At 38.2% G+C, this 25,287-nt stretch overlaps 5 protein-coding genes and 2 pseudogenes across 7 annotated transcripts in view; 5 read left to right on the top strand and 2 right to left on the bottom strand.

Moving 5' to 3' along the window:
* The window catches only part of LOC121762127 (protein argonaute 1-like), a 55,018-nt gene extending 48,410 nt beyond the window's left edge, over positions 1–6,608 (top strand). The window contains exons 19-22 of the mRNA XM_042157907.1: positions 5,779–5,852; positions 5,937–6,031; positions 6,112–6,143; positions 6,232–6,608. Of these exons, the coding sequence (XP_042013841.1) occupies positions 5,779–5,852; positions 5,937–6,031; positions 6,112–6,143; positions 6,232–6,446 (416 nt within the window). The 3' untranslated portion in view covers positions 6,447–6,608. The remainder of the gene's footprint in view (positions 1–5,778; positions 5,853–5,936; positions 6,032–6,111; positions 6,144–6,231) is intronic.
* On the top strand, positions 63–995 carry LOC121762135 (NDR1/HIN1-like protein 6). The gene has a single exon (XM_042157921.1). It carries the CDS (start codon positions 256–258, stop codon positions 940–942), a length of 687 nt encoding a protein of 228 aa, XP_042013855.1. The 5' UTR covers positions 63–255; the 3' UTR covers positions 943–995.
* LOC121762130 lies at positions 1,110–25,287 on the bottom strand (annotated as a pseudogene).
* On the bottom strand, positions 2,347–9,654 carry LOC121762134 (periodic tryptophan protein 1 homolog). 3 transcript variants are annotated; one of them, XR_006042164.1, is made up of 10 exons: positions 9,276–9,654; positions 8,862–9,046; positions 8,672–8,742; positions 8,461–8,583; positions 8,239–8,362; positions 7,911–7,969; positions 7,769–7,834; positions 7,529–7,599; positions 2,636–2,834; positions 2,347–2,525 (listed from the first exon to the last, which is right to left on the bottom strand). XR_006042164.1 is itself a non-coding variant. In XM_042157918.1 (9 exons), the coding sequence occupies exons 1-9, from the start codon at positions 9,392–9,394 to the stop codon at positions 7,320–7,322; spliced, it is 936 nt and encodes a 311-aa protein (XP_042013852.1). In that variant the 5' UTR covers positions 9,395–9,654; the 3' UTR covers positions 7,097–7,319. The 3 variants fall into 3 exon arrangements, 2 of the variants coding, with proteins under 2 accessions (XP_042013852.1, XP_042013853.1); XM_042157918.1 differs by lacking the exons at positions 2,347–2,525; positions 2,636–2,834 and adding an exon at positions 7,097–7,437; XM_042157919.1 differs by lacking the exons at positions 2,347–2,525; positions 2,636–2,834 and adding an exon at positions 7,097–7,437 and having other exon boundaries at positions 8,488–8,583; positions 9,276–9,647.
* Positions 2,858–5,692, top strand: LOC121762129 (protein argonaute 1-like). The gene is made up of 6 exons (XM_042157910.1): positions 2,858–4,242; positions 4,339–4,547; positions 4,662–4,811; positions 4,901–5,034; positions 5,138–5,247; positions 5,441–5,692. The coding sequence occupies exons 1-6, from the start codon at positions 3,556–3,558 to the stop codon at positions 5,549–5,551; spliced, it is 1,401 nt and encodes a 466-aa protein (XP_042013844.1). The 5' UTR covers positions 2,858–3,555; the 3' UTR covers positions 5,552–5,692.
* Positions 17,295–20,393, top strand: LOC121762133 (pectin acetylesterase 8-like). Its single transcript, XM_042157917.1, has 13 exons — positions 17,295–17,488; positions 17,834–17,993; positions 18,081–18,163; positions 18,325–18,451; positions 18,599–18,678; positions 18,767–18,856; positions 18,949–19,073; positions 19,162–19,225; positions 19,342–19,395; positions 19,489–19,566; positions 19,677–19,788; positions 19,911–20,050; positions 20,168–20,393. Exons 2-13 carry the CDS (start codon positions 17,834–17,836, stop codon positions 20,264–20,266), a joined length of 1,212 nt encoding a protein of 403 aa, XP_042013851.1. The 5' UTR covers positions 17,295–17,488; the 3' UTR covers positions 20,267–20,393.
* Positions 21,634–23,243, top strand: LOC121762137 (annotated as a pseudogene).

Below are 25,287 nucleotides of genomic sequence, written 5' to 3'. Positions count from 1 at the left end.
AATGAAAAATAATAAAAGTAACACATGCACTTGCTGCCTTCTGTTTTGTCAGGTAAGAAAGCTGACCAATTTTCCTACACACATGCACTTATATATACACCACAAATCTTAATGACACATTATACCAATACATAATTTAGTTCAACATAACAAGTTAGAGAAGCGCACCTCCAATAGCACAACACCATAAGAAGATATATCCAGATGTTGAAATAGCGATGCCTACTCGGCCTCGAGCCTCGCTAGGACTAGAAAATGGAGATCCATCACCAATTCCGATGGTGCCACCAGGCAAGCCCAAGCCTAAGCCTGATCCCAAGCCCAAGCCAGACCCCGATCCAGACCCTGAACCTGAACCCGAGACGTTGTTGCTGCAAATGCCTTTGCTGGACGGTTGGCCTCCTGACGCTCCTGCTGTTCATTGTTGGAGCCACTGCAGGAATTATTTACCTTGTATTTCATCCCAAGCTTCCCAAATATTCAGTCGACAACCTTAGGGTATCAGACCTGACACTCAATTTCGACATGACCCTTTCTGCAAGGTTCAATGTTAGGATCACCACTGACAACCCCAACAAGAAGATTGGAATCTACTACGAGAAGGGTAGCCGTCTGAGCGTATGGTACAAAGACACCAACCTCTGCCAAGGAACCACCCCCAAATTCTACCAGGGGCATCAAAACAAGACGGTGCTGAATGTCGCCTTAACAGGGCAGAATCAGTATGGGAAAACTCTGCTGAATGCATTTCAAGAGCAGCAGCAGACAGGCAGGGTCCCCCTCGATCTTAATATAAATGTGCCCGTCAGCGTCAAACTTGGAGCCCTCAAGCTTAGGAAGGTCAGGATATTGGGGACCTGCGTGTTGACCGTTGATAGTCTTACTACTAATAGTTTAATCAGCATTAAAGCTAGTAGCTGTCATTTTGGACTCAAACTCTGAATAATTTCCTGTTCCAATGTTCTGGGAAGAAAGATATTTTGTTATTCTCTTTACTTTCAGCTTTCACGTTCTTTGTAGATCTGCCTTCCTTTTTTTGTATTTACCTTTCATTGATTACGTTAGTATTAGAAGAACAGCCTACACAAATAAATAATATCACACAATCATGAAAAACATAAATAATGTACTGCATTGTCAAAAGATTGTAAGAGAACTACATTCACCAATCTGGAATAACTGCTAATAATACAATTCTAATATGATAACCCCGGAGCTGTAATATTGATATCATGTTGGTGGAGTTCTTGGTTGGCCCATATTTGCAAAACATCAGCCAAGTAGATGAGGACATGAGGCGTTTCAGCTAAAGGGCCAAACAATGGTGAACTCTTTCACCTACTCTCAGATGGTTCCCCTTGAACTCCTGCCTAAGATCTTTCGTACTCTGTCGATAACCAGGAAGAATTAGTCAACTGCACTCCTGCTTAAAGTAATCAGACATCTTTACTTTACTTTCAATTTCAACTGCCTCCTTGGATGTCCGGGTGCTTCTCAGGCAAGTATGGCATTATTGTGTGGATGTGGTATGGACGGTAATTCTACTGCGTATACATGTCAAGAATTGATTGGATAGTAGACAAACTCTTCCACAAAGTGGAAATATCCATGGCAGCATTTTAGTCCCCAATTAGTCTGTGCTCTACTATGGAAAGAGACATTCCTGTCTGTGAGACAACACCCTGACAAAAGCCATAATTGCTGTCACAGTTTGTGCACACCAACAATCACCAGTGCCAAAAACCACTTTGTTTTTCCAAAGCCAGTTTTCTGGTTGTTGGAAGGCTCATCAGTCGTGTTGATGGACAGTCAGGCACTACCCTGGCATAGTCACTTATTTATTAAGGAAGATATTCACAAATCTCTAAAAACAAGCACCAGATAAACAAAAGAGTAAGAAAAAGCAATCACACACATTGCAGTTTCCAATTTCACTTTTCAAGGCAGATCAAATATAGTTACTCAGCAAGTAAAGAGTGAAGATAATAATTTCATCTTCATAGGTGAACATGAATATAAGGCCAGATAACTAATTATCGTAGTGATACAAGCACACATAACTTGGTTCCTAAGAACTTACTTGAGAAATTTCAGAAAGAATTCAGCTCTTAGTTTCTCATTAGGTCCACCACACATTGTAATGAGCTCTTGGAACTCCAGCCGAACACTTTCACAGATAATTCCTCGTTTTCCTGATATTAAGCCAGACAACTCTCTGTGGATTGGACTCTGATTTCCAGAATCAACCTGGAATTGCATAAATCAAGGTCACTTGCAGGTAGCAAACAAATCGAAAAAAGGAAACCATGGGAAACAAATGCAGCATGCAGATGAGAGTTAAAGTTGAAGCAGAACAATAGACAGTATGATTCCTTCTTCTCACATTTCAAGTAATATGAGTGATAGGATGTGAGTATATCGAAGTCTCCCTTGTGAAACATTCATCTCATGAGCAATTGCAGGATTTGCATTCACATAAAACTTGATGCTTGAATCCTGATTTTATGATTTAACCTAGAGACGCACTGGCAGAATATATAGTCAGGCTGCATCCTAGTGATTAAATTGACGTTACATGATTTAATCATTAGTTTTTTGCAGATTTGTTTTATTTTTTAAAATTCTAACTTCTAACCTGGTTTTCGCAATATAATGCAAGGGCATAATCTTCATCCATCCAGTGAGAGGACTTCAACATGTAAGTTGATGAGCAGTGCTTGAACTCTATCTCTGAATTTTACAATTTTTGTTCTTGATTAAGCTCTGCCTTTTTGGATTTCGGAATTTTTTTGCCAATTTTGAGCTGTCACTTAATCGTTCTCCAAGTATATTCTCTGTTGACAATTCAAAGTTGCAGATTTGATTATTTGTGTTATTTCATTCAAATTCAACTTCTAGGGTCAACTGAAATATAATGAATATTTTCATTATTTCATCACTACAGTTTGTTTCCTTCTAATAAATTAGCTGGCTATTTCTGCAAATTTTAATGGTAGTACATATATTGTCAGATTGTTTTGTTAAAAGGCTTTCTTTCTTATTCAACTTGAATTGTCCATCGATTTACACCCATCTATATAGGAAGAAGATTATACAAATAAGGTAAATATTCACCCTGATTCTAATTACCTAATAAGCAAAGCCTATGCATGCTGGATTTCGATTGTATTTTTGGTGACTTTCGTGATGATCGTTGCTTTCAGGAATAGTTCGAACTTGTATTGCTAGAAGTTTTGAAATATGTTATGGTGTGTTCTACGCTGTCTCTTTATGTTTTGCATATCTGGAATTTTACACGCTGCTAACTAGTTGGAACTGCTCACTTTTTGTTTTCAACTTGGTGACAAGCCAAGTACTTACTTGAAGAACTGTTAAGATAATATTAAAGATGATCTAGTTGTGTTCATATGTTATTATCTGAGGGGGAATGCTGGAGAGCGTTTTCCTTTTAAGTATATACTTATATCATGATTATTTTTACTCAGTGTTAGATTCTGGTTGTGGTTGATATAAACTTATAATTGTGATGCTTTAATTTTTACAGTTGTTTCTACCATGGCAAGAAAGAGGAGAACCGAACTTCCTGGTGGTGAGAGCTCGGAGTCTCAGGAAGGTGCAGGGCGTGGTGGTGCTCAGCACCCACCTGCTCAACAACAACCACAGCCACAGCTACAACAGACACAACAGCAAGGGGGATATCAAGGTGGGGGAAGAGGCTGGGCACCCCAACGTGGGGCCTACAGTGGCCGTGGCGGTGGCAGAACAGCTCCTCAGCAGTATTATGGTGGACCTCCTGAGTATCAGCAGGGTCAAGGTCGTGGTGGTCAGCAGTATGGCCGAGGAGGTGCGCCCCGCCGAGGCGCATTCGTAGGTGGCCGAGAGGCACCTTCTGCTGGTGGTCCATCTCGTCCACCAGCGCCCGAGCTCCACCAAGCTACTCAATCACCACATCAAGCTGTGATGACTAAGCCTGCTTCTTATGGGAGGCCTGTTGAGACATTTCCAGGGGAAAGCTCCTCTACACAGGCACCTGATCCTCCGCAAGTTTCAGAAGTAACTGAGCAGATCCAGGATCTCTCTATCCAGCAAGAGGTGGCACCCGGTCGAGATATGCAACCAGCTTCAAGCAAATCTCTGAGATTTCCGTTGAGACCAGGCAAAGGTAACTATGGGACAAGGTGTGTGGTGAAAGCCAATCATTTCTTTGCGGAGCTTCCAGACAAGGATTTGCATCAATATGACGTGAGTTGTTCACATGAAATTAATTAATTTCTCTGCTATTTAAGCTCTCTTCCATTACTTTATCAACTGACCCATCCTTCTTCTATTTGGTCAAAGGTCTCAATAACTCCTGAAGTTACATCCCGTGGAGTTAATCGTGCCTTGATGAAGCAGTTAGTTACCTCATATCAGGAATCACATCTGGGTCGTAGGCTTCCTGCCTATGATGGAAGAAAGAGCCTGTACACTGCTGGACCATTACCTTTTGTTTCTAAAGAATTCAAAATAACACTTCTGGATGAAGAAGATGCTCCTGGTGGCACCAGGTTTTTGTCTCCCATCATTTAGACACTCTTTAATATTTTGTGATCTCGTATTTTTTTAGGTGTTAGATGTTTTGCTTCGAACATAACTTTGTCATTATATTCTGAGGATTGTAGGCGAGAACGAGAATTCAAGGTGGTCATCAAGTTTGCTGCGCGAGCTGACTTGCACCATCTAGGAATGTTTTTACAGGGTAGACAAGCTGATGCGCCGCAAGAGGCTCTTCAAGTTTTGGACATTGTACTTCGTGAACTTCCCACTAGTTCGTATGTTCTTTTTTTCTCATCTGCTCTCTTTTCATTTTCAGTTCCTTACTTCCTTATACATCCCCTGTGCTGATTGTTCTTTGCTTTAGGTATACCCCGGTTGGACGTTCTTTCTATGACCCTAGGTTAGGCCAAAGGCAACCTCTGGGTGAAGGACTTGAAAGTTGGCGTGGATTTTACCAGAGCATTCGTCCTACTCAGATGGGCCTATCACTGAATATCGGTTAGCATTCTTGATCTGATGCAGAATTTGTTATTCTATTAAATATTTGTTTATTCTAGTAGTAGGAGTGTAATATTTACTCTGATTCTTATCCTCTTGACAGATATGTCGTCCACTGCATTCATCGAGCCACTCCCAGTTATCGATTTTGTTGCGCAGCTTCTGAATAGGGACGTATCAGCTAGACCATTGTCTGATGCTGACCGTGTCAAGGTTGGTTTTGAATCTTCAGTTTTACTGAATATATTCTTTTGCTACTTGGATATTGCTTAAATAAATGATAGATTGGGTATGACCATATGATTTTCCAGTTTATGTGTTTGGAACTTTGGATATTATACTTCATTGATGACTTCCATCGTTTACCATTATACTTTTAGTGCTTTAATAAAAATTATTTTGACAGATCAAGAAAGCCCTTAGAGGAGTAAAGGTGGAGGTTACTCATCGTGGAAACATGCGAAGGAAATACCGTATCTCTGGTTTGACATCACAGGCAACTCGTGAGCTAACGTGAGGATTAAATTCTTTTTGTTATTATAATATTATTACATTTCTTTTCACTTTTTGAAGATTGCTGTGCATTGAGTTCATTACATACATGTTTGTTCTTTATACTACTAGCATTCAGTTGACAGAAGCGGCAATATTTTGCCTGGTACAGTTTTTATGTGATTCGTTGCTTTTTTTTCCTTTTATTTGGTGGCTGGAGTCCCCTGATATATTTTCTTATGAATATTGTAGGTACTGTTGTTGATTCCAAGATCTGCCATCCCACTGAATTCGACTTCTACCTTTGCAGTCATGCTGGGATTCAGGTTCCGTCATATGCCTTGTCTTAAATTTATATATCTTGTATTATTATTCTGTGCTCTTACATTTGCAATTCTATGAAATCACAGGGAACGAGCCGTCCTGCTCACTACCATGTCTTGTGGGATGAGAATAAGTTTTCAGCCGATGCTCTACAGTCTCTTACTAATAACCTTTGCTACACGTGAGTTTCTTTGCTAATTGCTTGTGAGGTTTTTTCTCGTATTATATTTCTGGTTTAACTTTTGATTTCATAATTTGCAGATATGCAAGATGTACTAGATCTGTTTCAATCGGTATGTGTTTGATGTCAATACTTTATTTTCTTGATTCCAATATGTTACTTTTATCTTTGCTTATAATTTGAATATTGGCTCTTGTCAGTACCTCCTGCATACTATGCCCATTTGGCTGCTTTCCGTGCTCGTTTCTACATGGAGCCTGAAACGTCCGACAGTGGTTCTATGACGAGTAGCGCAGTTACCGGTCGTGGTGGAGGTGCCGGTGCAAAGGCTACTAGGGTTCCCGGGGCAAATGCTGCTGTGAGGCCCCTTCCACAGCTCAGGGAGAATGTTAAAAGAGTTATGTTCTACTGTTGAGCGATTACTTTGGCTCAATACCTATCTTATTTTTATTTTGGTGAGTTATGTTTTTATGATATATACCTTTGTTGGGTGTGGATGACTGCTACTGTTTCTGCTACTTACATTTGTGGTTGTGTTATTGCAATATTCGAATATTTGACATTTGAGTTTTGATTATGCTGTGATTTACGTTTTTTTACTATTGTTATTAGTGCATTCCTTTACATACAAAAACCCGTCTTCAAAAATATTTTAAGATGGATCAATTTTTCTTTGATGGCTACTCTATTTTTGGAATTAATTCTCTCTGAATATAAAATTGCATCTAAGGATTCATTCTCCAAAATTAAGTTAAGTCATTTTCTTACTTAACAATAAACAAAACATCCAATCTTACTTTATTTTATTATATATTTTACACTTTATCCATCTATTTTACTTTATCCATCTCTTACTTTTTAACAAGATTTATTAGTTTTCATGTCCAAATGTTATATCTTAACTTAGTTGGAACGGAGAGTCTTATAGCGTGCGATTCTCTTTATATGCAACCGGTTCAATAAACAATTTCTACTCACTCTGTCCCTGAAAATAGAAACTTTTGAATTGATATAGGTTTCAATGAAAAATTAGTAAGCGATAGAGAAATAGAAAGAAAAGTGTGATAATGAAAAATAGATCTTACTTCATTAGAGAGAAAGAAATTTTCAAAATACAAAATTTTTATAGATGACAAATCAAAAAAAGAAATAATTTCTATTTTTAGGGGATAAAGGGAATATTATTGAATGTTAAAATCTAAGTTTTCCTTAATTTAAAGATCCAGGTAAGGAATAGACATTGTACAAGGCGTAGTTTTTCCCTTTTCTTTTACTTTTCTAAATTTATTTATTTATTTATTTTCAGTTGATCCAGGTGATCCAAAGTCAGATTACAAGTTTCAGTTGCCACATCCCAGATTTTAACCAATTTGTCGGCACTTGCACTTGCACTTGCAAGAATGTTCCTAGACAAACCCACAGCATAAGAAAACAAACTGTCACATTCCGATTTCTATGGTGCATGACATATAAAACAATAAAACACTTCCCACATACCTATACTCCTTGTTCCAAGCAAGTCCAAGAACTGAATCTGTGTGGCTGCCATCCTTATATTTAATGGATTTCTAATATACACAGAGAGAGATAGATAGATAGAGAGAGAGAGAGAGAGTTATACGTAAAACCATACAAAATGAACAATCTTTTTAGTGCCAGAAACATGCAATATGGAAAAAAAAAGTAGGTGAAATACTCAACACTTAATCAGTAAGATGCAACTTAAAAAAGACCAACCTTCTTCCCCTTTTTCTTCATTTCAGCAACACCACCTAATGTAGCAGATGGTTGGACCTCATCCATCTAACAGAATCAAATTTGGAGGTTATTTTAACCAAAAACAACATTACCTCATACACAAGGAGAAAAGACAACATACTATATCAAGGTCCCATATCTCAATAGCTGGTTCCATTGACCCAACCGCAATAAAGTTTCCTACAACAAGAAATATGACATGATGCCATCAGCACACCAATATTTTTATTTATCTGGGCGATGGCATGCATATAAGGAGAGAACCATTTAGAAATTCTCTACACGTGCTTCGACACTGAGTAAAAAATAAATATATCCAAACAGGTAAAGGGATATGAGCACTGGAATGACAACATCATGGTGTACATACATTACACAAGACTTTCATCATTCACAAAGAAAATGTAAGATGCCAACTGTTAGAACCTAAGCACCTGCAATCTTATTACCTTTTTCTCCACCTTTGATGGGACAATCAAGCCATGCTGTGCAAAGGGGAAACGCTGGAATGACAACATCATGGTGTACATACATGTTTGAATTAACATCTGAAGGGTCTTCCAATATCCAAACCTGTTTCAAATGTCATTCAAATAGTTAGTGACTGGATTATATTGAAATCAACGAGCATCTAAATTTTTCATGAATTTTTCCACAAACAAACCACATGCCTCGAGATAAAAAAAAAACCCACATGCCTCGAGATGGCTGACATCATCCTCATTCCTGGCACACACTATGATACCATCCTCTGGTTTTATGGTCATATCCTCTTCCTCTTCAGAGTCTTCATCCTGAATGCATTATAGAGATTCACCAATCAAACGGTTGCCAACATGTACAATAGTGCACAGCAATTTATATCATATAAAGGCAACTTACACCATCCTTCAAATAAGGGTCCATTTTGTTACTTGCATAGTATAAGTTGGAAGATCCAAACAGCTCAGCACCTGATACCAATACAAAATCGAGGGAGCCATTCAGTAACAAAATGGAGTAATACATCATTTAAGGATTGACAACATATTGATATATCAATAAAAGTCATTCAACATCAATCAAAACACACCATCATCTTCTTCATCATAATTATCCATGTCCAGCTCCTTCAATGCTTCTGTCAAGCTGTCGGCTTCGGGGTTTCCAGTCTTGATAGCTTTTCCAAGTGCATTAGCAGCAGATAATGCATTAGAAAGATCATCATCTTGACCGAGCTCATCGTCACTCATATCATCATCATTTTCACTCCCTTCGCTGCAGAAAACAAAACAAAACAAGAATTTACATACCACATGTAATAAAGCTTAAATTTTTATACTACTTGTTTCACTATTTCTTCAAACTATGCCCTTTCATGTATCAATTAAATGTTTTCACCAAATTCTAAAAGCTTATACAGTCCAATTCAAAATAGTAATCATTCAATCAAGATAAAATAGTGATTTGGGGGGCTTAACCAAATAGAGGGAAGAGATGAACTAACCGAGTATCCAAAAGGCCACTCTTTACAATCTCTTCGATTTCTTCTTTGGAAGGAGGGTCTGCTGCGGTGGGTACTGAATTTGCGAATCCTTTCGGAACCCAGGAGATGGCAGCAATCATTGTTGATAGTGTTGGCCGGAGAAAAAGCGGCGACAGAAGATGAGAAGAAAAGCGGCGGTTTTGATTTAGGGATTGTTCCTGATTTTGATTACTATTAGTTTTACTTTTTAAACCTTAACTCATTTTATTTAATATTGAATTATGTATTATGGGCTATTGATTTAATTTATTTAATAGTACTACTAATGACCATAAATCACAATTGAACAGATTAATGATGACAATCGAAAAGTGGGAGTTTTAATAACCATATTTTAGAGCAAGACTCCATACCATCTAGGTATGTTGTATTTTAATCTCATAAACACAATTATTTTAATCAAATAAATCGCCTATTTCTACACATTTAGTAAAACAACCATTTATTGAAATTCTTATTTAACATAATAGTATTAGTGGTATGTGTTTGCTTAAAACCTTTCTTATTTAGACTTTGTCAAATTTTGGGGATGGTTCAAAATGGAAAAATTACTCTAATTGTTTTAGACCGGTGGAGTTTTTATCTTGAAAGAAAATTAGAAATTTGTTTGGGCCTTATGTATAAATGGGCTAAAATCTACATGGATTCAGCTGGGATTACTAAATATAATCGGAGTAGTATGAGTATACTCCATATTTTATTTTTGAAATTAAATAGTGCAGCATGTGATTAGGATTTAAAACTGAAATCAGATTTCAAAATAGTATTTAGAAACTGTGTCATAAATTAAGCAACTATCCCTTTACTGATAAAATCTTTACAAATTGTCTAGCAGGAAAAAGAAAGGATGAGCCACACCAAAACCAAAACAAAAAACAAAAAAGAGCTGCCTTTGCAGCAAAATTTGAACAAGTCTCATTAATAGATTATGAAAACACAAGTTGAAAACGGAAAATGTCAGGATTGAAGTTGAGGGCATGTATTCTTGCTTCAACATAAAGCAAGTAGCTAAAAACGGCCCGATTCTGCCTTTTGTTGTCGAACAACGACAGGAAGCCGAAGCAAACGAGAAGGACGTCAGACATTATGAAGTTCTGTACGAGACGACGGCACAGGTTGAAGTGCAATGCATTTGTGGCTTTTTTCAATTTCAAAGGCTATTTGTGCAGGCATGCGTTTAGTGTCCTTAATCAGAACAGTTTGTAGAAGAAATGCCATCTCAAATTCTCAATACATAAAGTATTACAAGTCAAATTTCTCTTACAGTGCCATTTTTTGTTTTACCAATTTTATTCATGACCATTTTGGTATGATTGATCTTCGTACATAATAATTGAAAGTACTAAAATCAATTTGCAAGAGGTACATAGTAATTGAAAATCATATGATAATTGATCTTCGTACATAATAATTGAAAATAAGATCGATTAATTCATAAATGGGGTACATAATATTAATAAATGATCCCTCAAATATGATTGATCTTCTTTAATAGGAAATGCAAACCTAATTCATTTTAATGATTATAGACAAAAAGAGAGTTAGTTAGCTATCTTTTCAATAATTCTTCTCCATCTTGGAATGATTAAATTCAGCAAAACTAAAACTAGGAAAAAGGTATGGGCTGTGTCATCAACCATCAATCTTTGAATAAATTGAACTATAGCTAAACTAGGAAATATGTATGGGGTGGTGAAGCATGTTCATTGTCAGCATTTCTTAAATAAATTCAACAAACTCTGTACATATCTATTCTGTACAAATTCAATAAATTGGTTATGCTACCTAACCATACATATCTATTCTTGAATATCTTACTTTCCTGTTTATTTTGCAATGCATCCCATCCTGATTTGGCTATGCTGCCTAACCAAATACCTACTGTACTATATCTTTTCCTCAATATCTTATTATGCCTAATTGTTAGGCAATGCCTCATAATTCAGTATTATTTCCTAATAGCAACTTTGAAATTACTTAATTGAATTTTAATTGTATTTTTTGCCTACAATGAATAGTACGAAAAAACAAGTTTGTATAAACTGAAATAATGATAATAAATAATAATAATAATAATAATAATAATAATAAAACAAGTTTTTAATAGTAGAAGCGTAATAGAACTTTTATTAAAACATAAAAAGTTCTTCTTCTTCCTTAAGCTCTGCGGCAACCATTTGGCAACTTGCATGCTATATTTCAGCCCATTCTCAACTACATTGTTCCACCATCTACATTGTTCAGATTGAAGTTGAGGGCATGTATTCTTGCTTCAACATAAAGCAAGTAGCTAAAAATGGCCCGATTCTGCCTTTTCTTGTCGAACAGCGACAGGAAGCCGAAGAAAACAAGGACGCCAGACATTATGAAGTTCTGTACGAGACGACACGGGTTGAAGTGCAATGCATTTGTGGCTTTTTCAATGTCAAAGGCTATTTGTGTAATGCGTCACAATAGTTTTCAGAAGAAATACCATCTCAAATTCTCAATACATAAACTATTACAAGCGCAAATTTCTATTATAGTGCCATTTTGGTATGATTGATCTTCGTACATAATAATTGAGAGTACTAAGATCAATTTGCAAGGGGTACATAGTCGGCATTTCTTAAATAAATTCAACAAATTCTGTACTAGGAAATGCAATTCAATGAATTGGTTATGCTACCTAACCATATGAAGGTCCTTTTAGGAGAGTGTGAAAATGAGATATGCTGGGTCGAGACGCCAAGTACTATGAATCCACTAGATCACTTGGTCTAGGAACTCAATATAACTCGGAATGCTCTATCGTTGTACACACAAAACTCTCCTTCAACAAAAATCCCTCAACCCGAATACTATGAATTAGTATAGAGAAGCAGGGGTCGATCCCACGAAGATGGACACGTAAGAAAGCATTTAGAGACTTTCGACTAAAGCGGCTGCTGCCACGCAAATAGGGTTGAGGTATAACTACTACTAGACCTAGGCGGAAAATGTAAACGCTAGACCTAGAAAACTGTTAACATGCTGAACTCAAACATCATCAAGACTCCGGTATATTAAATTCACTTTCTAGACCATGTAAATGACTACCTAATTTAGCTAGACAGAAACCAACTAACAGTGGGGACCATGACTCCAGAAATAGCAAGTACGACAGAAAAGCTGCAAATAACTACTAAACGTTTAACTAACGACGGCTTGCATTTCTTCAACGGAATTAAACACGAAGATGCAGAAAACAGAGCACATACCTAGATTCGAACAGAATGTAAAGGTTCGGTCGTCGGAAACTCACGACCAACCGGAAATAACACAGATCTATGTAAACTAGACGAGACGAAATGAAAACACGAAAACTAGGCATCAAAATAACAACCGACTATGCTCAGATCTCACGTCTAACGCTTAATCCACTCCTGATCCAAGCAATCCGAAAACATCAACGACTAAAAAAACAACTCCATAACTTCCGATTTAACGGATCTACTCCGATCAACACCAGATTCAAACGTTTCCAAAACCGAACTCAAACCTCCGATTCATTCACCAACAACGCCGAGCACTCCGATCTAGCCATCACTCTGCACAGATTCAGTAAACAATTGCGAAACGCATCCAAAGCAAATAACTAGCTCAACTCCAGAAATTCACGGCGGCAAAATCAGAAATCAACATCATCAACATAATAGAAAATTAAACTTACATAAAACACAGAATAAACGATAAAACCAGAGTACCGAGCTTCGAACAGCGAAGCTCGGCGAAATCCACAAAATGCGAGAAATTAAAACGGAATTTGTTTCTTCGTCCTCACTTAGGACGGTGTTACAACCCAACTCGAAAATGTAAGAAAGCTGAAAATGAACCCAAGTGCGTAACCCCCCTAAATTTCCCTCTAAGAACCCAAGTGTATAGAAAAGTGAACTAGCTGCAGACTGTTAGTGAGGCCTCCCCCCGAGAAGGTCCCCCCAGAATGCATGCATCCTTCCTTTTATAGACACGGACATAATCTTCTAGAACCTTCGTAGAAATCTCTATTCTACCCTTCAGTTCTGAGATTTACTCTGTCTTGCAATTTCTTTCACAATGTTCACTTATTCGCCAGTTTCCTCGGGCGTGCGATTACCGCATTCTCTTCCTGGACCTGGCGAAATCCTTCTACACACCTGGCTTAAAACATGTGTTAGACCCAGTAAATTCACGAATTTTTCCCCTAGACCTATGCATGAAATTAGCCTTATCACCATACATATCTATTCTTGAATATCTTACTTTCCTGTTTAATTTGCGGATGCCATGTCATACGGACATCCCACTGCACATTGCGGACACCCCCAAGGACATCCGACAGACTTCTCACAATAAAAAAAATTCACAAATTCACCAATTTAACAATTTATGGAATTAAATAATTTACGGAAGTAAAATTTTGACACAAATACGGAGAAAATGACACCACTTTATTTAAAAAAACATACTAATTAATTAAAAAAATACATAATTATAAAAAAATTACATTGTTAAAAAAACCGCATTCTCATTCCTCGGATTCCCCGCCGCTAGTCCCCTCGTAGTCCCCGTCGTCACTCTCCGACATGTCTCCGAACCTCAAATCGGGCTGCATGCTGTTGATGATATCCTTAAGCGACCTCTTGTAATGACGGTCGTCCGATTGACGCCATTCAACCATCGCACGTAACAAAGTTTCATGTGCAGTGATGCGGGCGAAGGATGGGTTCTCAGAATCGTTTTGGGTGGGTGTTGCCGATTTGGCCTCGGCGGATCCGCTGGCGCTTCTCCTCGCATTCAGCGCCGCGACCTTTTGCCCAACAGGGCGACGACGACGGTTCGACGATGTGGGTGTCGGGAACTCTGCCTCGGCAAGGGGGGTTCGTGGGAACCAGCACTGCTACTGTACTCCCCGGCGGAGCTGATCTTCGTCCGCTTCGGCCAGTCAGATTCTACACCCGCAGTGAACTTGGCCAAAGTCTGCACAACAAGATATACCTCCCAATATTAGAATTCCCCGAACCCCTTTTCACTGTCGGGGAACTGCTGGTGCGCCAGAAGCTTCACATCCTCGGAAGACATGCTGCTGGTTTCCGGGCGGAGGTTGTTTGTGTAAGTGCCGGCAAATCGGCTGATCTGCCTCTTCAGCCGCTCCCACTGTTTCCGACATTGCTCTCCGTTGTGAGGCTTCCCCCTGGCGGTTTGAACTGGAGGTAGCTTTGGCTAATGCGCCACCACATCCGGTCGATGTGTTGGTTCGCCCCGACGTATGGATTGGTGGGACGCGAGGGATAGCTACGCGAATGGATAAAGTTATATTGAAGATAACTGAACCGGACGGATCAGTTAGCAAATGTCGTTGCCACTTGATCAAGGCGTTCTTCCTTGGTCCACGCAAATATAAATTCATAACTCCTAAACTCGCACTACTTTAACAGTAAAGCGGTAAGTACGAGGTCAATCCCACATAGAAAAATGGTGCGTTGAGTGTGTGAATAGTGAACATGGGTCGGCTGCTGCCACACTTTAATTTGGGAGTTTTAACTACTGGATTGCTCTAGGAAAGATGTACACTAACTACTTGATCAAGGGAATAATTATGCTATGGAAACACAACTAACTTCAACATCCAACATTATAACTATTCAAACACTTAATCAGATATTTCAAGACAAAAGCTAAACTGCGACAGTGAACTAACTACCTAATCAAGCTACGGAAACACAACTAACTTCAACATCCAACATTATAACGATTCAAACACTTAATCAGATATTTCAAGACAAAAGCTAAACTGCGACAGTGAACTAACTACCTAATCAAGCTACGGAAACACAACTAACTTCAACATCCAACATTATAACGATTCAAACACTTAATCAGATATTTCAAGACAAAAGCTAAACTGCGACAGTGAACGCGATTTTCGAAAACAGAACGACTTTGATTTTATATAAGATCTCGAAACAGTGCTACAAACAAGCGGAATACAAAACACGAACTAGCTCTTAACTACGAAACAACCAGGGATTAAACTGAACAACTAAAACTGGGAAGTAAGAAAGCGAGTAAAAGCTGAGAGGTTCTCGGATGGAAATTTGAAACGGCGCAGAACAGATATTGACTACTCTGTCGCGCTCCCTTCGCTTGCACTCCGTCTAACTGACCATTTCTAGAATTCTAAGCTAAACTAAGGAAACTGGAGAAAAAGAGAGAACTAAAAGAACTAAAACTTCCCAACTTTTTTTTATTGTGGTGCCGCATCCTCTTTTTATAGGCACGTCGCAACGATCTCCAGCTAAGATAACAATTTCGTCAACGAATATTCGCTCACGCTAGGATCGCGAGCTTCATTGATTGACATGTGCCCCTTCTTCTAGAAGGCAGTGGTCCCTCGGCAATTGAATATGGATTTTCTTTCGTCCTTGATAACGGATTGATGATCCTATCCAAGGCATCAGCCACACGTGATCTTCTTCTAGAATGCGGTGGCCCCCCGGCTAACCACTTGATTCTACCTTGATCAATTTCTTCCGATTTTGGCCTTATTCGCCTTCAGTGCTGATCTAATCAGTTTGTCTTGGTTGCCTTTGATCAAGTGGCATTCCTACACAATTAACACTTGTTTTGCGCGATAAACTGATCAAGTAGATAACATTTTACCTCTAAACTGATGCATGAAATAGGCCTTATCATGGATCCTCCACTACACTGATACACACCTTCGCCAGCGCAATGCACTCCTCCATGCTCCAGACGATCCTCTTGTTCCCGTTGGACCCCTCCCCCACCTCAGCGGCCCCCGCCCCACTATCGTACACCGCTGCAGGCGATGTAGTGCCCCGTCCCCTTCCCCTCCCCCTTCTCCCTGTCGGCTTCGGTGCGTCGGTGGGAGATTCCCGGATCGTCGACAGTCCCAAATCCTCCAACGATAACGTCTCGATCGCAGTGAACTGTGTCTCGAGAGGAGTACTCGGGGGTTGTCCGCCGACAGCAAATCCATGTAGGGGCACGTTGTCCACCGGTGATTGGGGGAATCCCTGCCTACTCCCCCGCATGTATTGATCTTCGTACATAATAATTGAGAGTACTAAGATCAATTTGTAAGAGGTACATAGACATAGTAATTGAAAATCATATGATAATTGATCTTCGTACATAATAATTGAAAATATGATCGATTCATTCATAAATGGGGTACATAATATTAATAATTGATCCCTCAAATATGATTGATCTTCTTTACTAGGAAATGCAAACCTAATTCATTTTAATGATTATAAACAAAAAAGAGAGTTAGCTATATTTTCAATAATTCTTCTCCATCAGCATTCAACATCTTCCTTCGAATGATTAAATTCAGCTAAACTAAAACTAGGAAAAATGTATGAGCTGTGTCATCAGCCATCAATCTTTGAATAAATTGAACTATAGCTAAACAAGGAAATATATATGGGTTTGGGTGAAGCATGTACATTGTCAGCATTTGTAAAATAAATTCAGCAAAATCTATTCTAGGAAATGCAATTCAATGAATTGGTTATGCCTAATCCTTATTATTAGGCAATGCCTCATAATTCAGTATTCTCTCCCAATAGCAACTTTGAAATTACTTCATTGAATTTTAATTGTATTTTTTGCCTACAATGGATAGTAGGAAAAAACAAGTTTGTATAAACTGAAATAATAATAATAATACTAATAATAAAACAAGTTTTTAATAGTAGAAGCGTAATAGCACTTTTATTAAAACAGAAAAAGTTCTTCTTCTTCCTTGAGCTCTGCGGCAACCATTGTGGCAACTTGGAAGCTATATATTTGAGCCCATTTCCCTCCCACTCTTACTCCATTCTCAACTACATTGTTCCACCATCTATTCTCTCTCTTGCGTTCGGTTTCGATTTGGGGATTTTGCTGCATACACTCCTCACTTCAATATTCTGGTATATATATATATATAACTTTTGCATTCAATTACGCATCGCAGCAAAATGAACACAGCATACACTCCTCTCTCTCCCTTCTCTTGTTGGTAGTGGAGTGGAGTACTTATTACTACTACAACTACTACTTTATTAGTTTATTCTTCACTGCATCTGTTTCTCTCTCTTCATCACTCCTCAATTTCCCCTCTTCCCATTCGCTCACACGTATCCCTCTCTATCTCCTGATTTGAGGTTGTGACTTGTTGGATTGAGCCTCATCTTGCTTTTGTTAGGGTTTCGATTTGGGGATTTTGTTGCATCATCTTCATACAATACTTCTCACTTCAATTTTCTGCTATATATAGTAATTTGAATTTCTACTAGGCTGCTTGTTTCCTGTTCATATGTCTTCATGTTGCTGCTACTCTTGCTTTTTTTATCATCGTTGCGTTGCAATATTTTCATCACTGCAGTTTGTTTCCTTCTAATAAATTGGCTGGTTATTTCTGCAAATTTTACTACTATTAACTTAATAGTACTCCTCCATATGATATGCTGCTATCAGATAGTTTAACTAAGTTTTTTTGTTGATGAAAGATGGGTAGCATTAGCCACAACCAAGTCACGGTCTCCATATGCTTCAAAATTATACTTTATGTGCTCGTCTTCATCATATCTCATGTCGACGGTCAAAACGCTTCCCAACAACTAAGTATCACGTTCATAGCAGATGCCATAACAAAAGGGGCCGGTAAAAGTTGTACTACTTTCCAATAATTTATTTATTACTATTGATACTAGTATTTTAGTTATGATTTGATGATAAAACAATATAATTGCACAGTCTGCTTGGATGGAACCCCTGGAGCCTACTATTTTTCCAAGGGATTCGGAGATGGAATCAATAGTTGGATGATTTTTCTACCGGTCAGCCCTCAAACTAATACTACTCATATAAGAGAGTATTGTATGTGCCCTAAATATTTCATCTTAATCTGTTTTTTTCCCTACATATGTGTATGCTATGATATTTTAGTTGTGTTATTTGATTAGTTTAACTAATTAAAGATTCACATTTTTCATATTAGGGAGGAGCATGGTGTGCTACAAATGAAGGATGCCTCAATAAGAGCAGCACAGATTTAGGGTCCAACAAAAATCCTCCTCCATTACCTTTGGGTACTTTCCAAAGTACAAACAAAACAATAAATCCAGGTAATAAGAAATCACATCTATACATGAATTAAATAGTTGAGTTTACATGACTGAATTCTATGTTTGTATGTGGTTGAGATCTCTGTTTGCCTATAATATTTGCTTGCAACAATAAATTTCATAATAATTGGTTGATTTTTGCTTCAGATTTTTATAACTGGAATATTGTTCAGATCCGGTACTGTGACGGTGCATCATTTATGGCAGATGTTGAAGCCGTCAATCCGGTATGTTTATGACAATTTAATTATCTTTGTTTCATAAGATTAAATAGTCAAAAACTAGTTATAATTACAATTTTTTTATTATTGTTAGGAAACAAATCTCCATCTAAGAGGTCGGAGAATCTTCACCTCTGTAATCGAAGAGCTCAAGAGTACTCAAGGAATGAGTAATGCTGAAAATGTATGATTTATTCTAACCTAATTACATTATTAAACAATACTAATTGACATTTAATCATGGCATAACAAGTGTTTTGGTGATTTTGTTGACAGGCTTTACTCATAGGAAACTCGGCAGGTGGGTTGGCGACGATCCTAAATTGTGATCGTTTCCATTCTTTCCTACCCGGTGCCTGTCGTGTAAAATGCATTTCAGATTCTGGCTTCTTTATTCGGGCGTAAGATTCAAATGAAAATTTAATAAGAACTTCAATTAAAGTTTTTTATTCAATGCTTAACTATATATTTTTGTGTTTGAACCAATAGGGAACATCTCCGTGGAGCTCAGGACAATGCCATAGACAACTTTCGCAAAGTAGTTTTATTTCATGTAAGGATTTTTGTGTATTTTATAATAATTACTATAATTCTAAAAATTAGTACTTTCCATGTTATAGTTTCATCTCACATTAACATGATCGACTTAACATCATTTCTTTTCTTCAGGAATTAGCCCAATTTCTACCGGAGTCATGCACACAAAGACTTGCTCCAGAATTGGTTAAATGGATATATATACACTTATATAAAGTTGATTCTGTCATTATTATATTTGACACATGACTAATTAATTGTTTTCTTTTAAAATCTCAGTGTTTTTTCCCAGAAAATGTGGTCAATGATATCCGGACGCCATTGTTTTTGCTAAATTCAGATTTTGACAAATATCAAGTAAGTTCTGTTTACATTTATATTATTCATCCTATGTCCTACAATTAAGCTTCTTTGGGTTAATTCTTATTCGAAATACTAATTATATATTTAATTGTGTAATTTTTCAGATATCGAAATACGTAGCACCAAATTCGCCTAACGAAGTGGGTTGGAATAATTGCACTACAGAATTTAGCAAGCTTTCAAGTTGCACAGAAAATCAACATCATATCATAATGGGTAATCCAAATTCATAATAATTATTGTTATTACTATTTCTATTTCCAGTTAAGACTATTAGTAGTTCATAATTTTTTTTTCGATTGATCTTGTCCTCCATAATCCTTTGAATTTAATCACAGATTTTCAGACCACGTTTATGGAAACATTGGAGAAACTAGATGATAATCCATCAAGAGGATTATTCATCACATCGTGCTATATCCATGATTTTATTTACAAACCACCCAATTGGCAAAGAATACCAGCTTTGCAAAATAAGGCAAGTTTTATGATTTTATTTACATTTATCTCTCAAACAGTGAATTCGCATTTTGATATATGTCACGAATTAAATTATATAACGTTTATGATATTTTTTTTTTGTTTTTGATTACAGACAATTCAACAAGCATTGGGTGATTGGTATTTCGAAAGAAGCAGTGTTTGCCTTATAGACACTCAAAATTTACATCCAATTAACTGCGATATAGTATAAATCTGTTAAGTTTATCTATTTTTTTCGTTGCAAGTATATTTAAATTAATGTTTAAGAAAAATGTTATCTATCAAGTTAATATGGGTGTCATTCAACTTATTTTATCAATATCAGTATTATTTTAGCATATCTTCTGCAATAAAGTCATAGAGCATTTTATAAACTCCTATTCAAGTTTTCTTTGCGATTCTTTCTTAAGTCGAACTACAGTCTGCATAGGAATTGGATTTTGTATTTAATAGGGGATTTGTTTATCTAATAAATTCCACTTACTTCTCATTAGTAATAACTGCAATAGATGCATTAATTTGTAAGTTTCGTCGGTTAAATTATGTTATGATAAATTATCTAACTTCCATCATGTACTAACTCTACACGATACTTAAATGCATTAATTTGTAAATGTCTGTCGGTTATTATGTTGTGATAAATTATCTATTTTCATCAAATAACACTATATAAACAACAAGATGGAGAGGCTAAACACTAAGTAAAACATGACTCCTCAATCCAAGACAATTATTTTGATCCTAGGTTTTCATTTATTAAGTGTTCTCACTGAAGGATTGGATTATCAAGATCCAGAATGTTCTAAGCTTTTGCCTCCGGATTGTCTGGATTCATATTACCATGAAATGTGCAAAGATGCATTTGATGCAGTAGACGTTCCGGATAAATGTTGCGCCATCATTATCACCACACTTGACGCTGGCTGCTTCTTTTACGGCCTCCTTAAACAATTTGAGAGTATGCACCTTTGCGACGATAAGCTAGACCCTGGCAGGGCTCAAATCATTTGGGACAAGTGCTATGGCTACACAAAGCTGTAATATGTACACTACATACATATAGCGGCTGTTGAAAATAAAAATACATATGATGTTATAACATCACATCTTCTATATAATTGTCATCTTACTTTTATCAAGGTTATTCAGTAATTTTGTCTGAGTTTAAGCAATGCTATAAACAGCATACCAAACACAATCAAAATAATCTCAACAATTCTCAACATCTTCCAAAGCATTGGCTTCAATCCAGTTAGTTTATATAGTATGTTTTGAGATAAAGAAGATCCCCTGTTTCGAAAAATCCTGGTACCTGTATTTCAAACTAGTTCATGGAGATAATGATTCAATTCAAATATGTAGCTGCAGAAACTGATATTGGAACACTATACTATTGTCATTGAGATCGGTAGCTATTTAACGAACAATCTGATGCTTAAAAAAATATAGATGAGGGTAGAGTTTATTAATGCAACCAACAGAGTGATCAAAGTTACTAGTTGGAGCCATTTTGAGTTCATCGCATGATTATGTTGTATTTGATGGCTTCACTTGAATGGCAGGCATCTAGTCTTAAATAAACAAACACTATTGGCTTGGCTTGTTTTATTTAGCTGTCTGGTTTCTAAACCATCAATAGATTCAATACATTATTACATGGAAATGGTGTAGCCTACTTGTACAGACAGATTGTTTGATCAACTGTATTTGCAGATTAGGAAAAAACATGTGTTAGAGCTTTTACAAATTACAATTTTTGCACACATACAATTGGACTTGGACTTGACTTGCAACATCTTCCCTCTTATCTCCCCTCCAATGAAAAATAATAAAAATAACAAAATGTCATGCTTAGCTGACCTAACACATGCACTTGCTGCCTTCTGTTTTGTCAGGTAAGAAAGCTGACCAATTTTCCTACACACATGCACTTATATATATCATGGTGCCACCAGGCAAGCCCAAGCCCTAGCCAGACCCCGATCCAGACCCTGAACCTGAACCCGAGACTGCAAATGCCTTTGCTGGATGGTTGGCCTCCTGACGCTCCTGCTGTTCATCGTTGGAGCCACTGCAGGCATTATTTACCTTGTGTTTCAGCCCAAGCTTCCCAAATATTCAGTCGACAACCTTAGGGTATCAGACCTGACACTCAATTTCGACATGAACCTTTCTGCAAGGTTCAATGTAGGATCACCACTGACAACCCCAACAAGAAGATAGGGATCCACTACGAGAAGGGTAGCCGTCTGAGCCCGTATGGTACAAAGACACCAACCTCTGCCAAGGAACCATCCCCAAATTCTACCAGGGGCATCAAAACAAGACGGTGCTGAATGTCGCCTTAACAGGGCGGAATCAGTATGGGACAACTCTGCTGAATGCATTGCGCAGCAGACAGGCAGGGTCCCCCTCGATCTTAATATAAATGTGCCCGTCAGCGTCAAACTTGGAGCCCTCAAGCTCAGGAAGGTCAGGATATTGGGGACCTGCATGTTGATCGTTGATAGTCTTACTACTAATAGTTTAATCAGCATTAAAGCTAGTAGCTGTCATTTTGGACTCAAACTCTGAATAATTTCTTCTTCTTTTGGTCGCCGCCGCGCCCCTCTTCCAGCGCCCCTCTTTTGGTGGAGTTCTTGCTTGGCCCATATTTGCAAAACATCAGCCAAGTAGATGAGGACATGAGGCGCTTCAGCTAAAGGGCCAAACAATGGTGAACTCTTTCACCTACTCTCAGATGGTTCCCCTTGAACTCCTGCCTAAGATCTTTCGTACTCTGTCGATAACCAGGACGAATTAGTCAACTGCACTCCTCCTGCTTAAAGTAATCAGACATCTTTACTTACTTTCAATTTCAATTGCCTCTTTGGATGTCCGGGTGCTTCTCAGGCAAGTATGGCATTATTTTGTGGATGTGGTATGGACAGTAATTCTACTGCGTATACATGTCAAGAATTGATTGGATAGTAGACAAAGTGGAAATATCCATGGCAGCATTTTAGTCCCAATTAGTATGTGCTCTACTATGGAAAGAGACATTCCTGTCTGTGAGAAAGCCATATTTGCTGTTACAGATTGTGCACACCAATAATCACCAATGCCAAAAACCACTTTGTTTTTCCAAAGCCAGTTTTCTGGTTGTTGGAAGGCTCATCAGTCGTGTTGATGGACAGTCAGGCCACTACCCTGGCATAGTCACTTATTTATTAAGGAAAAGATATTCACAAATCTCTAAAAACAAGCACCAGAGAAACAAAAGAGTAAAAAAAAGCAATCACACACATTGCAGTTTCCAATTTCACTTTTCAAGACAGATCAAATATAGTTACTCAGCAAGTACAGAGTGAAGATAATAATTTCATCTTCATAGGTGAACTTGAATATAAGGCCAGATAACTAATTATCGTAGTGATACAAGCACACATAACTTGGTTCCTAAGAACTTACTTGAGAAATTTCAAATTTCAGAAAGAATTCAGCTCTTAGTTTCTCATTAGGTCCACCACACATTGTAATGAGCTCTTGGAACTCCAGCCAAACACTTGCACAGATAATTCCTCGTTTTCCCGATATTAAGCCAGGCAACTCTCTGTGGATTGGATTCTGATTTCCAGAATCAACCTGGAATTGCATAAATCAAGGTCACTTGCAGGTAGCAACAATTCGAAAAAAGGAAACCATGGGAAACAAATGCAGCATGCAGATGAGAGTTAAAGTTGAAGCAGAACAATAGTTAAGTTTACTATGACAGAATGATTCCTTGCTTCTTCACACATTTCAAGTAATATGAGTGATAGGATATGAGCATATCGAAGTTTCCCTTGTGAAACATTCATCTCATGCGCAATTGCAGGATTTGCATTCACATAAAACTCGATGCTTGAATCCTGATTTTATGTTTTAACCTAGAGACGCACTGGCAGAATATATAGTCAGGCTGCATCCTAGAGATTAAATTGACGTTACATGATCAAAATCGCGAATGCATTAAATACGGCTCATAAAATGCACTTTTCTATATCAACTTGCCAGTGAACACCAAAAAACAGCAATGCACTCTTATTAGTCTCGTATTATCACCTGAGTGATCACAAAGTCATAGTTGCCTTTAAAACGATCTCTCAGTTGACGCTCTGGTGTAGCCAAAAGCTTCTCTGTCCTTCCATTACTAATTCCTGAGGCAATGGCAACCATTGCTGTAGTATCAAAATTAACCAACTTGGCTTCAGCGTCCCTCCATGAGTGATTCATTGATCCAACTTGAAGCTCTACTTCATCATCCAAAGAGCAGCACCAGCACTTCATTCCAGCAACAAGAGAACGTAGAGACAAGCCCGGATCAAAACAGAGTGCTCGCAGCACTTGTTACACGAAACAGGACCACCAATCCTATTCTCACTGATATCTTTCGCCCTTTCAATTCCATCTTCCCCGATTTGCACAAGCATCAGGAAACAATCTACCAAGCACCACATCAGTCCACTCCTCCTCCAATTCCAACTCATGATAGCAAAGCGGCTCCAGTTTCACATCCAAAGCCTCAAATTCACATCTAAGCTTCTGGTAAACATCGTCCCATTCGAAAAGAATAGCACGACCGATGATTGCCGGAGCGTTACAGGGGAGTGGCGCGCAGCATCGACAACTAGCTGAATCTTTCTCCTCAATCCCTTGTCCTTCTCAGAAGATCCGCCATTCCAGGAGATGCACCTAGGTTTTCTACCCGAGACAATGAACCACACGGGATTCCCGTTCAGTGAGCAAACTACATCAACATAAACGCTAGACGATTTCGAAAATTCAATCGGCTTGCAGACGCGCGATACTCCGGTGACCGAGGGCTGCCGGAGCACATGTACCACCGCCTCTAAGTGGCCGATATTCAGACTGCCAGATCAAATCAATCATATAAGCTAACTGTAGAACGAAATTGAGAACCGATTATCAATGGAGGGGGATGTACCTGAGAGGAGGAGAATTGAGATCAGACGCCGCGGCGGCGGAAATACGGTGGAGAAAAGTGAGCTCTGAGTTGATTAAACGGCATAGTGTGGTCTTTGAGGAGGGAGAGAGCTTATTCCTTGGTATGTGCTGGAGTTGATCGATGAGGGAATCGCACCTTCTCTTGGCATCTTCCTCCGGCGAAGCGGCGGCGGCGCGTGCTTTCTCCTCCATCTTCTCGACGCTCAATTTTCGCTATTTCGGTCAGTCCAATTTATATTCCGAATA

The sequence above is a fragment of the Salvia splendens genome, chromosome 13 (genome assembly GCF_004379255.2).
Source record: "Salvia splendens isolate huo1 chromosome 13, SspV2, whole genome shotgun sequence".
NCBI lineage: Eukaryota > Viridiplantae > Streptophyta > Magnoliopsida > Lamiales > Lamiaceae > Salvia > Salvia splendens.
This window is presented reverse-complemented; position numbering and strand designations above follow the sequence as displayed.